The 14289-nt window shown below is 60.3% G+C and overlaps 1 protein-coding gene across 1 annotated transcript; it reads right to left on the reverse strand.

Annotated features, from left to right (window-relative positions):
• Positions 1-1421: 1421 nt before the first annotated feature.
• On the reverse strand, positions 1422-13022 carry TPGS1 (tubulin polyglutamylase complex subunit 1). The gene is made up of 2 exons (XM_007994514.3): positions 12336-13022; positions 1422-2183 (listed from the first exon to the last, which is right to left on the reverse strand). The coding sequence occupies exons 1-2, from the start codon at positions 12707-12709 to the stop codon at positions 1649-1651; spliced, it is 909 nt and encodes a 302-aa protein (XP_007992705.1). The 5' UTR covers positions 12710-13022; the 3' UTR covers positions 1422-1648.
• Positions 13023-14289: the final 1267 nt, after the last annotated feature.

Here is a 14289-nt window from a genome sequence, read left to right on the forward strand (position 1 = left end):
GACGTGGTGGTGAGAGCAGGGGAGAAACAGCTTGCGTGTTCCCTACGTCCGGTGGGACCCCCTCCCATTTAACAGGAGACTGAGGCCAAGGGAGTGATGTCACCTGCCAGCAACCGTTCGCATTCCAGATTCACTTTTTTTTTTTTTTTTTTTTTTTGAGACAGAGTCTTGCTCTGTCGCCCAGGCTGGAGTGCAATGGCACGATCTCAGCTCACTGCAAGCTCCGCCTCCTGGGTTCACATCATTCTCCTGCTTCAGCCTCCGGAGTAGCTGGGACTATAGGCGACCGCCACCTCGCCTGGCTAATTTTTTTGTATATTTTTTTTTAGTAGAGACGGGGTTTCACTGTGTTAGCCAAGATGGTCTCAATCTCCTGACCTCGTGATCCTCCCACCTCGGCCTCCCAAAGTGCTGGGACTACAGGCGTGGGCCACTGCGCCCAGTCGGTTTTGTTTCGTTTTGTTTTGTTTTTCTTTTAAGACAGGGTCTCATTCTGTCGCCCAAGTTGGACTGCAGTGGCTCAATCTTGGCTCACTGCAACTTCTGCCTCCTGGGTTCAAGTCATTCTGCCTCAGCCTCCTGAGCAGCTGGGATTAGGGATTACAGGCGCCCGCCACCACAGCCAGCTTTTTTTTTTTTTTTTTTGTATTTTTAGTAGAGCCGGGGTTTCACTATGTTGGCCAGGCTGGTCTCGAACTCCTGACCTCAAGTGACCCGCCGCCTTAGCCTCCCAAAGTGCTGGGGTTACAGGCGTGAGCCACCGGGCCTGGCTGGATTCGCTTTTTCAGTCTGAGAAGTGATTCTGGTTGTTGGTGGGGGTGGGGCCCTGGGGGGTACCGGTGGCGAGTGGGGGGCCCTGTGCGTTCTGGAGCAGGCCTGGACGCAGATCCCAGCTGAGCCCTTGCTGAGGGTGGGCCTGGGAATCAATCACATGAGGCATGTCAGTTGCTGGGAAGTGTTGGGGCTGTTATCTCACCAATGTCGCTACCATCTGCCCAGCTGGCCTCTTCGTTTGACATCTGGGGAGACTGAGGCCCAGGGAGGATACCTGGGGCAGGCGCGGCTGGAGGGCCTGGGCCCTGCGGTCCAGAAGAGCCGCCTGCCCTCCGGCCTCAGGCTCCGCAGGGCCCCGTAGGGCGTCCCCCTCCGCTGCTCCCACCAGGCCGGGTCCAGGGGTCCCGGCGTTTCCGGCCTCGAATCCAGCCTCCAGCCGTCGAGGTTCCGGAGCCGTGGGGGGCCCGCTGGGGAAAAGCGTCTTCTTCGGGCACCGGCGCTGGGAGGCAGGCACCGGGGCTGGGAGGCGGGCACGGGGGCTGGGAGGCGGGCACGGGGGCTGGGCGGCGGGCACCGGGGTTGGGAGGCGGGCACGGGGGCTGGGAGGCGGGCACCGGGGCTGGGAGGTGGGCGCGCACACACCAGCGTCAGCCTCGCAACGGATTTTATTAGCGCGGGGCAGGGGCTCCCGCGGGGGTGGAGGGGAGGCCGCGAAGCTGTTTGGGGAGGGGGCGTCCGCTTCCTGGGAGCCCCGGCCTCCTCCGCAGGGCTGGGCGCCTCGTTGCAGGCCCTCACTGGGGCGAGAGGAAGGCTCCGCGCGCCCCGCACGCGGGGACCCCCAGTGCAGATCCCGGATGCGCGCGGCGCACGGGGCTCAGCCCACCGGCTTGACCTTGGCGATGAAGAGCGCGGCCGCCCTCTCCAGGAACTCCTCGCGGGTCATGGGCGCGCTGGGCCGCCGGCCCCCGACGGCGCGGTCCAGCGCCAGCGCCAGGCTGTCGGGCCCCAGGCGCGAGCCGGCCTCCAGGAAGCGCGCGGGCGCGGCGGCGTCGCTGGCCTGCAGCGCGCCCTCCAGGGTGTCCAGCACGGCCTGGCCCACGCGGCGGTCGGCCACGGCGGCGACCGGATCCTGCAGCAGCTGGAAGAGCGCGCCGGCGCGCGCCACGAACTCCAGCAGCACGAAGCAGGTGAGCGTGCCCGCGCGGAAGACGCTCAGCGGCACCGCCTCGTGGTCACGGCACTGCACCTTGCGCAGCAGCGGCGCCACCACCTCCTCGGGGGCCTGGCCGTCCCGGCAGATGCGCCTGAGCAGCTCGCTGTAGGTGCGTCCGTCCAGCCCTGGCCTCTTCCTGCGCCCCCCGGCGCTCAGGCACTCGTAGGCCACGCTCACGTTGTTGTTGAAGGCGGCCCTGCGGGGACAGGGACGTGGACGTTGGGGGTGTGGCAGAGCCCTCGCGCCCATCCAGACCCAGCCTCCCCTCCCAGCCAGCTCCAGACTCCCCTCCTCCTTACTCTCTGGCCCTGCAGCTCCCCTCTTGAGCCCCGGCCTCCCTCCTCCCAGCCCCTTCCCAGCTTGGGCCTCTCCTCCCGCCAGCATCCCTAGCCCAGGCCTCCCTCCTCCCAGCCCCCACCCAGCCTGGCCTCCCTCCTCCCAGCACCCCCCAGCCAAGGGCTCCCTCCTCCCAGCCCCCACCCAGCCTGGGCCTCCCTCCTTCCAGCACTCCCCAGCCAAGGCCTCCCTCCTCCCAGCCCCCACCCAGCCCGGGCCTCCCCTCTCCACCAGCACCCCCAGCCTGGGCCTCCTCCCTCCTCCCAGCCCCTCCCCAGCCTGGCCTCCCTCCTCCCAGCCCCCACCCAGCCTGGCCTCCCTCCTCCCAGCTCCCACCCAGCCTGGCCTCCCTCCTCCCAGCCTGGCCTCCCTCCTCCCAGCCCCCACCCAGCCCGGGCCACCCCTCTCCACCAGCACCCCCAGCCTGGGCCTCCTCCCTCCTTCCACCCCCTACCCAGCCTGGCCTCCCTCCTCCCAGCTCCCACCCAGCCTGGCCTCCCTCCTCCCAGCTCCCACCCAGCCTGGCCTCCCTCCTCCCAGCACCCCCCAGCCCTGGGCACCCTCCTCCCAGCCCCTCCCAGCCTCCACCCAGCTCAGGCCTCTCCTCCCCGCAGCTCCCATCTGGGTAGCCCTGGCTACCCAGATCCAACTATGGACCGGCCTCAGGACCTCTGCAAGGGCAGTGACACTGCCTTCCCCCAGATCTCCCTCACCTCCTCCCTGGTCTCCTCCAGGTCTCCCCTCAAATGTCACCTCCCCTGACCCCTAACTCCTCTCCTCCTGTTTTCTTCCTCGTGGTCATCCTGTGTCACTCCCTGTCCCACATCCCTGTGAGCTTCACGTCTCCCACCAGAGCGTGAGCACCTGCCCCCCAGGGCCGGAAGTTCATCTTGGTTACAGCCCTGCTGCCTGGAACACTGCCCTGCACACAGTAGGCGCTCAGTAAATGTCTGTTGAATCAACCAACAGGCGTCTGTCTGGGGCATCTGGCCCCCGTGAAGAAGGAATTAATGAAGTCAACTCTAACCGAATAGTAGTAGTAATAGAAATTTAAAAATCCTCTTAAAGTTGCTGCAAAGTGTGACCACCCCTTACACTCAAGTTAAAACAGAATATTAACAGCCTGTTTTCTCTCTGTGGTCAGTGGACCTTATCTCTACTCTCCAACTCCACATTCCTCAGTTTATTACAGGCCCAGCGAGTTCCTGCTTACCTCCCTAGCACGGCTGCAGGGTCACAAGACCGATAAGTTTAGGTTGTAAGACATGTTTTTCTCAAGATGTAAGAAATGTTAGCCGGGCGTGGTGGCTCACGCCTGGAATCCCAGCACTTCGGGAGGCCGAGGTGGGCGGATCACGAGGTCAAGAGATTGAGACCATCCTGGCCAACATGGTGAAACCCTGTCTCTACTAAAAATATAAAAATTAGCTGGGCGTGGTGGTGCATGTCTGTAGTCCCAGCTACTCGGGAGTCTGAGGCAGGAGAATCGCTTGAACCCGGGAGGCAGAGGCTGCAGTGAGCCAGGATCGTGCCCCTGCACTGTAGCCTGGTGACAGAGCCAGACTCCATCTCAAAAAAAAAAAAAAAAAAAAAAGAAATGCTGTAGTACTTGATTACCTGCCTTTGTTTCTCGCTTCTGTAACTTGCTTCCCGCCTCACGTAGTTCCTGCTTTAAGCTGTTTTAAAAGTAGGAAAAGCCCTTTGTTCACGGCTCGGACTTTCTGGACGTCTGTCCGGCTGAGCCGGTGATCAGCTTGGTAAACTCTCCTGAACCTTCTTCGGTCTCTCCAGTCTTCGTCCAGCAACACCAGGACCTTCTGTCTCCCTCCCTGCAGTGGCAGTGCCTGCTTACACCTGACCAAATACTGTGCTCAACGCTTAACACAGCTGGCATTTCTTTTCTTCTTTTCTTTTTTTTGTTTGAGGCGGAGTCTCACTCTGTCACCCAGTCTGGAGTGAGTGGCACAATCTCGGCTCACTGCAACCTCCGCCTCCCGGGTTTACGCCATTCTCCTGCCTCAGCCTCCCGAGTAGCTGGGATTACAGGCGCCCGCCACCACACCCAGCTAATTTTTGTATTTTTAGTAGAGACGGGGTTTCACCGTGTTAGCCGGGATGGTCCGGATCTCTTGACCTTGTGATCCAACTGCCTCGGCCTCCCAGGGTGCTGGGATTCCAGGCGTGAGCCACCGCGCCCGGCCTGTGCTGAACATTTAACACAGCTGATATTTCATTTTTCCATTTCTTTTTTTGAGACAGGGTCTCACTGTGTTGTCCAGGCTGGAGTGCAGTGGTGCAATCAGGGTTCATGGCAGCCTCCACCTCCTGGGCTCAAGCAATCCTCCTGCCTCAGCCTCCCAAACTGCTGGGATTACAGGTGAGAGCTGCTGCATAGAGCCAACGGGTAGATCTCTCTCTCCCCACAATCTCACAGGCAAGGCCCCACTGTCAGTCTGAGGTTCAAATCCGACCCGCTGCCTGCTTTTGTAAATAAACCTTTATCGGCCCTGGCGCGGTGGCTCATGCCTGTAATCCCAGCACTTTGGGAGGCTGAGGCAGGTGGATCACCTGAGGTCGGGAGTTCAAGACCAGCCTGACCAACATGGAGAAACCCTGTCTCTTCTAAAAATACAAAATTAGCCAGGCGTGGTGGTGCGTGCCTGTAATCCCAGCTACTCGGGAGGCTGAGGCAGGAGAATCGCTTGAACCCGGGGGGCGGAGGTTGCCGTGAGCCGAGATCGCACCATTGCACTCCAGCTTGGGCAAAAAGAGTAAAACTCCATCTCAAAAAAAACAAAAAATAAGTAAATAATAAACCTTTATCGAAACGTAACCACGTCAGTCCACTGACACGTGGCCTGTGGCAGCTTCAGACCGGAACCATAGAGCTGAATGTCAGGATGGAGGCTCCATGCGAAGCTGAAATGTTCACTATCTGACCCCTTACAGAAGGCTGTCGGCCCTGCTGCCGGCTCTGGCGTGGGTTCGATTCCTTGCCTCAGGGAGGAACCTGAGGCCTTACTCCAGGCCACTCGTGTGCCGCTAGTGTGACTCGGACGCTCCCGTGGAGGGCACCAGGGAGTGGCCAGGGAGCACCGTGGCCAGCATAGGGGCCACTGCAGGACCCCAGGTGGGCTGTGAACCCCTGGGCCTCACGCCCCCATCAGTTCCCAGGCAGGCCTCATGCTGGTGGCCTGTTACTTCCTCTGGGACATATAGGGAAACTGAGGCTCAGGGCAGCCCCATGGTCTGGCCAAGGGTCCCAGAGAGGAAGTGGCCAACCTCAGGACTTATGCTTGTTCCTTCTGGGAGCTCAGCTTCATGCTGAGAAGGGCAGGTTTACATCGAGGCTCCAGCCTCCCTCTGGCGTGACCTGGGCACATGGTTTCACCTTTCTGTGGGCCACCTGTGGTAGATGCGTGTGAGCCAGCATGCAGTAGGTGCTCAGCAAATGCAGGGCTGGTGTGCAGTAGGTGCTCAGTAATGCAGGGCTGGTGCACCATAGATGCTCAGTGCTGCTGGGCCAGCATGCAATAGGTGCTCAGGAAACGTGGGGCTGGTGTGCAGTGGGTGCTTGGTAATACAGGGCTGGTGTACAGCAGGTGCTCAGTGAATGCAGGGCCGGTACACAGTAGGTGCTCAGTAATGCCAGGGTGGTGTGCAGTGGGTGCTTAGTAAATGCTGGGCCAGCATGCAACAGGTGCTCAGTAAATGTGGGGCTGGTATGCAGTAGGTGCTCAGTAATGCAGGGCTAGTGCACAGTAGGTGCTCAGTAATGCTGGGGTGGTATGTAGTGGGTGCCCAGTAAATGCAGGGCCAGCTTGTAATAGGTGCTCAGTAAATCTGGGGCTGGTACACAGTAGGTGCTCAGTAATGCAGGGCCAGTACACGGTAGGTGCTCAGTAATGCTGGGCCGGTACGCGGTGGGTGCTCAGTAATGCTGGGCCGGTACGCGGTGGGTGCTCAGTAATGCTGGGCCGGTACGCGGTGGGTGCTCAGTGATGCTGGGCCGGTACGCGGTGGGTGCTCAGTGATGCTGGGCCGGTACGCGGTGGGTGCTCAGTGATGCTGGGCCGGTACGCGGTGGGTGCTCAGTGATGCTGGGTCGGTACGCGGTGGGTGCTCAGTGATGCTGGGCCGGTACGCGGTGGGTGCTCAGTAATGCTGGGCTGGTGGACGGTGCGTGCTTGGTGAACACGAGCCTCCCTGGTCATCACTGCTGCTCAGTTCAGGGCTTAGGGATGGACGTGCCATCCCAGCAAGCTTGAGGGTCAAAGCCCTGCTATGGAGGAGGAAACTGAGGCCCAGGGTTGGAGGGCAGCGACCTGCAATTCAACTCTAGGCGCATCTGGCTGTAGGCTCCTTTTCCCTCCCAAGCAGTAAAGGCCCCACTTGGCCCTTAGAATCTACTGAGCACTTTTACCATCCATGAGGTCATCCCCGAAATGCGCTCGGGGCAGCGCGCTCCCATCACGCCTGACTCCACCACCGCAAGCCCGGCTGACACCCCGCGTGACACATCTCATCAGGATCCCCTGTGAGGTCAGGCAGGCTGCTGCCGCCTCCCAACCACACTCCAAACCTAGCGTCCTAAAAACAACAAGCCTGGCCGGGTGCGGTGGCTCAAGCCTATAATCCCAGCACTTTGGGAGGCCAAGACGGGCGGATCACGAGGTCAGGAGATCGAGACCATCCTGGCTAACACGGTGAAACCCCGTCTCTACTAAAAAATACAAAAAAAAAAAAAAAAAAAAAAATAGCCGGGCGAGGTGGCGGGCGTCTGTAGTCCCAGCTACTCGGGAGGCGAAGGCAGGAGAATGGCGTGAACCCGGGAGGCGGAGCTTGCTGTGAGCCGAGATCCGGCCACTGCACTCCAGCCTGGGTGACAGAGCGAGACTCCGTCTCAAAAAAAAAAAAAAAAAGGGCCGGGCGCGGTGGCTCAAGCCTGTAATCTCAGCACTTTGGGAGGCCGAGACGGGCGGATCACGAGGTCAGGAGATCGAGACCATCCTGGCTAACACGGTGAAACCCCGTCTCTACTAAAAAAATACAAAAAACTAGCTGGGCGCGGTGGCGGGCGCCTGTAGTCCCAGCTACTCGGGAGGCTGAGGCAGGAGAATGGCGTAAACCCGGGAGGCGGAGCTTGCAGTGAGCCGAGATCTGGCCACTGCACTCCAGCCTGGACCACAGAGCGAGACTCCGCCTCAAAAAAAAAAAAAAAAAAAAAAAAGAATTAAAAAAAACAACAAGCGTGTACTATTGTCACAGTGTCTCGGCGGCGGCTCTGCTGCGAGGCTCCGGCTTGGGGTCTCTCGTGAGGTGGCCGTGGCCACAGTTCCCCGGGGCTGGACGCGAGGCGGCCCACTCCCCCGCAGGGGAGCCCGCGCGGCTCTTGGCAGCAGCTGCAGATGCTCCCTGGGAGCTGCCCGAGCGACCCCACTGCGTGGCGGCTGCCCGGCCGAGCCAGCGACCCACCCAGGAGGGAGGGGGACACCACGATGTCCTTCGTGACGCACCTCGGAAGGCCACACTCCGTCCGGTGCTTCAGCAGTCCCGTTCCGGCTGTGCAGGGGGAGGGGGCGGCACCAGGGCGTGAAACCTGGGAGCTGAGGCTCCATGGGCATCTCGAAGGCTCGCGAAGGTAGCGCTGCTCCGCGGATCCCTCTGCCACTTCTCCACCCGCCACTTCTCCACCCCACGGAGGGTGAGCCTCTGGGCCTTGCTTTGCCCCTGAAATGCGCAAGGGGCGTGGCCCACTCTCAGCGGGAAATTTAAGAGCCATCAAGCTACTTCCCAGTCCACTTCTCTGTTGTCATGATTGCAGGTGCGTGTCAAGATCAGACAAGTGCTTGGTGGGGGATGCAGTGGCTCATGCCTGTGAGCCCAGCACTTTGGGAGGCCGAGGCGGGAGGACTGCTTGAGCCCAGGAGTTTGAAACCAGGCTGGGCAACATAGTGAGATCCCGTCTCTACACAAATTTAAAAATCAGCCAGGTGTGCGTCTGTCCCAGGTACTTGGGAGGCTGAGGTGGGAGGATCCCTTGAGCCCAGGAGGTCGAGGCTGCAGTGAGCTGGGATTACACCAATGCACTGCAGCCTGGGTGACAGAGCAAGACCCCGGCTCAAAAAAGAAAACTGGGCCAGGCGTGGTGACTCATGCCTGTAATCCCAGCACTTTGGGAGGCCGAGGCGGGTGGATCACTTGAGGTCAGGAGTTCAAGACCAGCCTGGCCAACATGGTGAAACCCCGTCTCTACTAAAAATACAAAAAAAATTAGCTGGGCGTGGTGGTGGGCGCCTGCAATCCCAGCTCCTCAGGAGGCTGAGGCAGGAAAATCGCTCGAACTCGGGAGGCGAAGGTTGCAGTGAGCCGAGATCACGCCACTGCACTCCAGGCTGGGCGGCGGAGCCAGACTCTGTCTCAAAAAAATAAAAAACAAAAACCCAACAACTGGCCGTCCCCTGCAGAGGAAGCGAGAGGAGTTTTGGTTGTGTTGAAGCCACTGAGGTTTGGGGTTGTTGGTTCCTGTGGTGCCCGAGGCTTCTCCTGACTGACAGGTCTGTGGGCCAGGATTAGCCAGCTCCATCCACCACCACTTCTGCACGAATTCTCTCCTCTCTGGGGGCGGCAGCCCTTGTCCGGCTCCCCAGGCATCCACGCGGCCCCTCAGTGAGCCCGCAGGGCTCTGTGCCTGGCCCGGACCTGCCTCGGGTGTTCGTCTGCCCCTCCCGATGTGCGCCCTGCTTTTCTGCGCCTGACCTTGTGCATCTACGTTGTGGGGGTTCTTGTGAGGACGGGCGAACAGGGCTGGAGCCAGGTGCTCAGGACGTGTGGGAGGCCCCACCTGCGCTTATTTCGGGCTGTAATTAGGGCTGCAGCTCTGCCACAGCTGCCTCCAGGGGCAGGAAGACACTCAAAAAGGTAATTACATCCTGGTGAGATCACAGCCATGATGACGGCAAGACACAGGAAGTGACAGCTGACTTCAAGGCAGCCGCGTACCTGCCCCTCCTGGGCTCCCGGGCGGCTCCCAGCAGAATCACTGGGTGATGGAGGAGGAGGAGGAGGAGGAGGAGGAAGGCAGCAAGCTCTGGGCTGGGAGGAGGCCTGGGCTGGAATGTCAGCTCTGCCTGTGACGGTGGCCTCTGGGCCTTGGTCTCCCTGATTGCAAAATGGAGAGTGGGAGCCCAGCCAGGGCTCTGTCTGTGTCGGCTCCTACACAGAGCGGTGTGTAAGGCATGTGAGCATTTGTTAATACAGGAAAGATCCTATTTATGGAAAGTCTCCAGAAAGACGCAGGAACCCCTCCGCACTTCAGACTTCGGCTTCCCACTCTTGCCCCCAGCAGACGCCGGGCGGTGACTGGGACATCTGTGGTTGTCACGACTCGGGGAGCTCCTGGCGAGGAGGGGGTGGAGGCCGGGGACGCTGCTCAGGGCCCTGCAGTGCCCAGGACGGGCCCCGGAGAACGAGTCCAGATCGGCCCGGGCTTTGTTTCCGTGCACGTTTTCCCGGCTGTGACCTGCAGGGGGCAGCGCAGTCCTGGCTGCTACGATGAGCAACGCGGTGGCTCAGGAGGCCTCGGGGCTGCACTCTGCGGCTTCTGAGCCCAGCTCTGCCCTGGGTGGCCGTGTGGCCTTCAGCAAGTCATGGAACGTCTGTGTTTGTGCTCCGGAGGCCTTGGAGACGACCAGGAAGGTGGCAGGAGGGGGACGCTGTGGCCCCATCACCAGCCCGGGTGGCCGGAGCCGGCCATTTCTCAAAAGAAGGTGGCAGAGAGGATGTGGGGTGACTTCTCCCCCAGTCTACCGCGGTGATGCTCTCAGGAGCAGCCCAGTCAGCCCTGCAGCCTTTGGGGGTCCACACGCTGGACTGAGTGGGGACAAACCTGCCAAGCTCTGGGCTTCTCTTCCCGACCGGCCAGGTGACCTCAGGGGTTCCTGATGGTGCAAGGACAGAGGGGCAGCCAGAGCTGCCCGAGGGGAGGATGGGAGCAGGCCGGGCTCTGCCAGCACAGAATCAGATGCTGCCCAGGCCTGCGCGCCTGTCTTCCACGTTCACCACTGGCTGTGTCTCTGGGGAGCCCAGGCCAGACCAGGGCCGGGATGCATCTGCACCACCCTTGTCCTGAGTCCCTGCTATGAGAACTCTTCCAGACAACGGCTCCGCTCCTGTCCTGGGGTGACTGGTGCCTGCCAGGCTCACGCCCATCCAGAACCTCAGACCGAGAGCTTATTTGGGACAGCAGATGTAGATGGTGGAGGTCACACTGAAGTCGGGTGGGGCCTAGTGGTGACATTATGAGGGAATACCGCACAGAGACAGAGGAGGCCACGGGACGACAGAGGCAGAGACTGCAGCGATGCGGCCACAAGGCAAAGCCTGATGGCTGCCACTGGAAGCTGGGGAGGCAAGGAGGTTCCTTCCCTGGAGCCTCCAGAGGGAGTGTGGCCCTCCTGACACCTCAGTTTCAGACTTTTGCCCTCCAGAACTCTGAGAGAATAAATTTCTGTTGTTTTAAGCCACAAGTTGGAGGTAATTTGTTCCAGCAGCCCTCAGAAATTAATATAAATATCCTCATCTGCAGTATCTCTGGGGTGAGTGGCTCGTGCAGTAATCAACCTGAACAACCATACATGGTGGGCCTGCTGTTTAACCCTTTTCCTCCTTGGGAGATTCTCTTCCAGATGTCCTGGGAGGCCATCTTCCTCCTGCTCCCCCTTCACCTCTGGTCTCGCCTTCCCACCCTGTCTTGTGGGTTCTCTGGGCTGGGTGCCCTCAGAGTGTGGTTCTGAGGTCTTCTCATCTCTCCTGAAGCCTTCAGGACTCCTCCCAGTCCAGTCTCCTGTCCTGGCCCCATGTCTCAGTTGCAGACACTTCTGTCCACCTTCCTGTTTCTAGGCTCCTTCCAGCCGCTAACTTAATCCACAGGTGACTCTGGCAGCTTCTTCAAACCAGGGCCTTCCATTGCGGTAAACGGCTCCACTGACCCTCTGGGCCTGCCCTTGCGCGCTCCCCTCCCACCCGGCCCCAGCAAATCCTCAGGCGGGGCCTTCAGAGCCACTGGGCCACTGGAGCAAGTCTGCTCCTTGTCCAGGTCCCCAACACCCTGCCACCCTTATCTGAGTATGATCTTGTACACCTGTGCACCGTGACCGTGGTGGGAGGGGACGCTCCCCGTCTCTCTTCTCGCCCCGAACTTCTCTGGGACTCTGGCGAGGGCTGCCATGGTGGGCGCTTATGCCCTGGTTATGAGGCTGAAAGGGCACCTTTGCTTGGCATCCTTCCCTGTCTGCTCTTCCCACCCCCTTCCTGGGTTCTCTTGGGTGCACCCCCTTATAAAATCACCAGTACACAAAATGCCTACCTCAGGCTCCGCTTCTGGGGACCCCCCCCAATAAAAAAGAAAGCAGCTCATCCATACCCAACGTTAACACATAGTCCTCAACCACCTTCCTGGGCTCAGAACTGGCCCCAGCCAGGGGACACCGCGCATAGGCACCTGCAGCCCCGCAGGCTTCCGCCAAACTCCTTCCCGCCTCCCATGTGTCCCACACTCCGGCTCTAAATTTGCACCTGCTGGGCCTCTTCCCTGCAACCCCCCTGCCCCGGCCCGCGCATCGCCAGGCTCTTCCAGGAATCCCCACTTGCCTGCTGGGAGCCTGTCCCCTAAGGTGGGGGCCCTGGGTGACTGGGCTGCTCTCTGTAAATAGCATGATTTTGAAAATCATGAACTGCAAGGTGAAACTCAGCACCTGCAAAAAGGCATCACACACGCGAAGCCGGCCAGAAGGACTCGCGCCGCATGCAGCGCGCTGCCCAGCGCCGGACCCAAGCCCGGACCGTCCAGCCCGCCTTGTCCGGTCCATCCCTCCCAAAAAGGCACCGCAGACTACAACTCCCAGCACGTCCCGGGCCCCCGCGCCGGCGCTGCGGTTAAGGAGCCGCGCGGGGCATGCTGGGAATTGAAGTCCGCCACCGCCCCACCCGCCCAAGCCGGCCCGCTGCGCACCTCTGGGAGTGGTGGGCCAGGCGAAGGTGCCACAGTGCGCGGCCCAGGCGCTGCTGCTGCAGCAGGAGCTGGCCCGGGGGCTCCCCGGCGCCGCCGTTTACAGGCGAGCGCAGGCCCATGTTCTCGAAGTAGTGGGCCAGGAAGGCGATCGGTTCCTCGGGCCGCGCCTCCAGCACCTTCAGCAGGGCCGCCCGTAGCATCTCCGTCACGCCGACCTGCCGCAGGAAGTCCTCCTCGCTCTCGGCCGCCCCCGCCGCCCGGGATACCGACTGGCGGCCGCTGTCCGTGAAACCAGCCGGTGGTGCTACCGCTGGCCGCCGCTTCTCTACTGCCGCCATCTTCGCTGAGGGCATCGGGACCGGAAGCACCGCCATATTCCACCGTGCGCTAGAGCCCCAAGGCGGCCATCTTGATTAAGGGCAGAGGGCACTGGGATCCCGCTGGGAAACTTTGGGAAATGACAAAGGCCCGCTGCCCCTTTCCTTGTGTCCTTATCGGCATCCTCTTTTCTCCTCCCTGTTTGTGTATATTGATTGGCTTTCCTGTCTTTGGCCTGGATCCTGAATTTTGCCAGACTCCAAAATGGCTGCCTCGGAAGTGCTCCTTTTCTGGCACCAAGCCGGATTGCTTGTCTTTTGGGTAGTGAGCTAGTCCTTTATTAGCCTGGTCTCCTAGCAACCAGTCTCCCCGGTTACCAGAGGCCTGACGGAGCATGCGCGGGGATGGACCTGCCTAGGACTGCTGGACCCAGCCCCGCGCCCGGCCCGCGGACCCTTTTCTCATGTTCATTTCTGAGCCTTGGTGCTGGGGGTCGAGCCCCGCCCGGACTTCCGCCTGACCCAGTCTCCGTCTGAGTGCGCAGCTCCCCTCGTGGGAGAAGCCCCCTCCCCAGCCCAGCTCCGCTGCAGCCGCGCTGAGCCCCTAGTGGCGGCCACCCGGGCGAGCATCCCAGGCTGTTACCCTCCTGACCGCCAGAGGGAGCCTTCTGACACCACCGCCTCCAGAGCTCTAAACTCTCCCATGGCTCCCCAGTACCCCCCGGCTGTCACCTCCAGCCCTTGCTGACCTCGCTTCCAGCCGCCCTCCCGCCCCTCCTAACCCTCCTCAGCCCCCGGCCACCTCAAAGCACAGCCTCCTGCATAAGCCGCCTCTCCGTGTGTTTCCCCAGGCGACCTCTATATATCTTCCCTCACTTCTCCCACTGCTTTCGGGGAGTCCTGGTTAAGCTTCTCGCCAGGGAGACCACTGAGCCCTCGCATTTTCCCGCCCCCGGCAGAGCTTGCTGGGTGCTGTACTAGTCCCTCAGGGCCGTTGCCCTGGGCAGGGGGTAATGAGAGCTGTTTCGGGGGGTGGGGGGCGTTCCACCATCCTCTGACCACAGGAGTCTCTGGCGGGCAGACCAAATGCCCTCTGTTCAACGTAGAGGTTCCTCTTCATACTATACTTTCCTCCCCATGTAATTAGGAATAAATAGTAACTTCTCTTAGAAGCAAAATGTAGTCAAAGATCTATGCTAACATTCACTATCTGCTGGCTGTACTAAATCAATGTACTTTATGTTCTCAGTTGCCACAATGTAGCCTAAATATTTGCCCTGGCATGCTTATGCTGGTCCAAGCGGGCATTAGGTCACAGCCTGTTCCTCTTCCTTATCTGAAGGTGTTTTTACCTTTCTCAGCATTCCACAAGTTAATTCTTCCTTCCTTTGCTCTCCTCTGCCTTTGCCTCTTTTACAAAGTTCTAAGTTGCAGGCCAATCGGAACAAATACAGAAGGTGAGGTCCTGTTCCAGCCAACAGAAACTGGACACAGAAGTAGGGTGGACACGTCAGGTTAGAAATGACCCTGTCTCCTTTGTTCAGTGTACTCTCGCGGCAAAACTGCAGGTGAGTGTACCCTTTCTGCAGAAAGTAAACCAATGGCCTTACCGAGGAAATTAAATTTATGTTCAAGTG

This window comes from Chlorocebus sabaeus, chromosome 6 (genome assembly GCF_047675955.1).
Source record: "Chlorocebus sabaeus isolate Y175 chromosome 6, mChlSab1.0.hap1, whole genome shotgun sequence".
In the NCBI taxonomy this organism is placed as follows: Eukaryota; Metazoa; Chordata; class Mammalia; order Primates; family Cercopithecidae; genus Chlorocebus; species Chlorocebus sabaeus.

Coding starts and splice junctions, on each gene's coding strand:
- TPGS1 (XM_007994514.3), bottom strand. CDS start 12,709: ATGGCGGTGCTTCCGGTCCCGATGCCCTCAGCGAAGATGGCGGCAGTA. Junction 2,184..12,335: donor CTGGCCCACCACTCCCAGAG/GTGCGCAGCGGG, acceptor CTGTCCCCGCAG/GGCCGCCTTCAACAACAACG.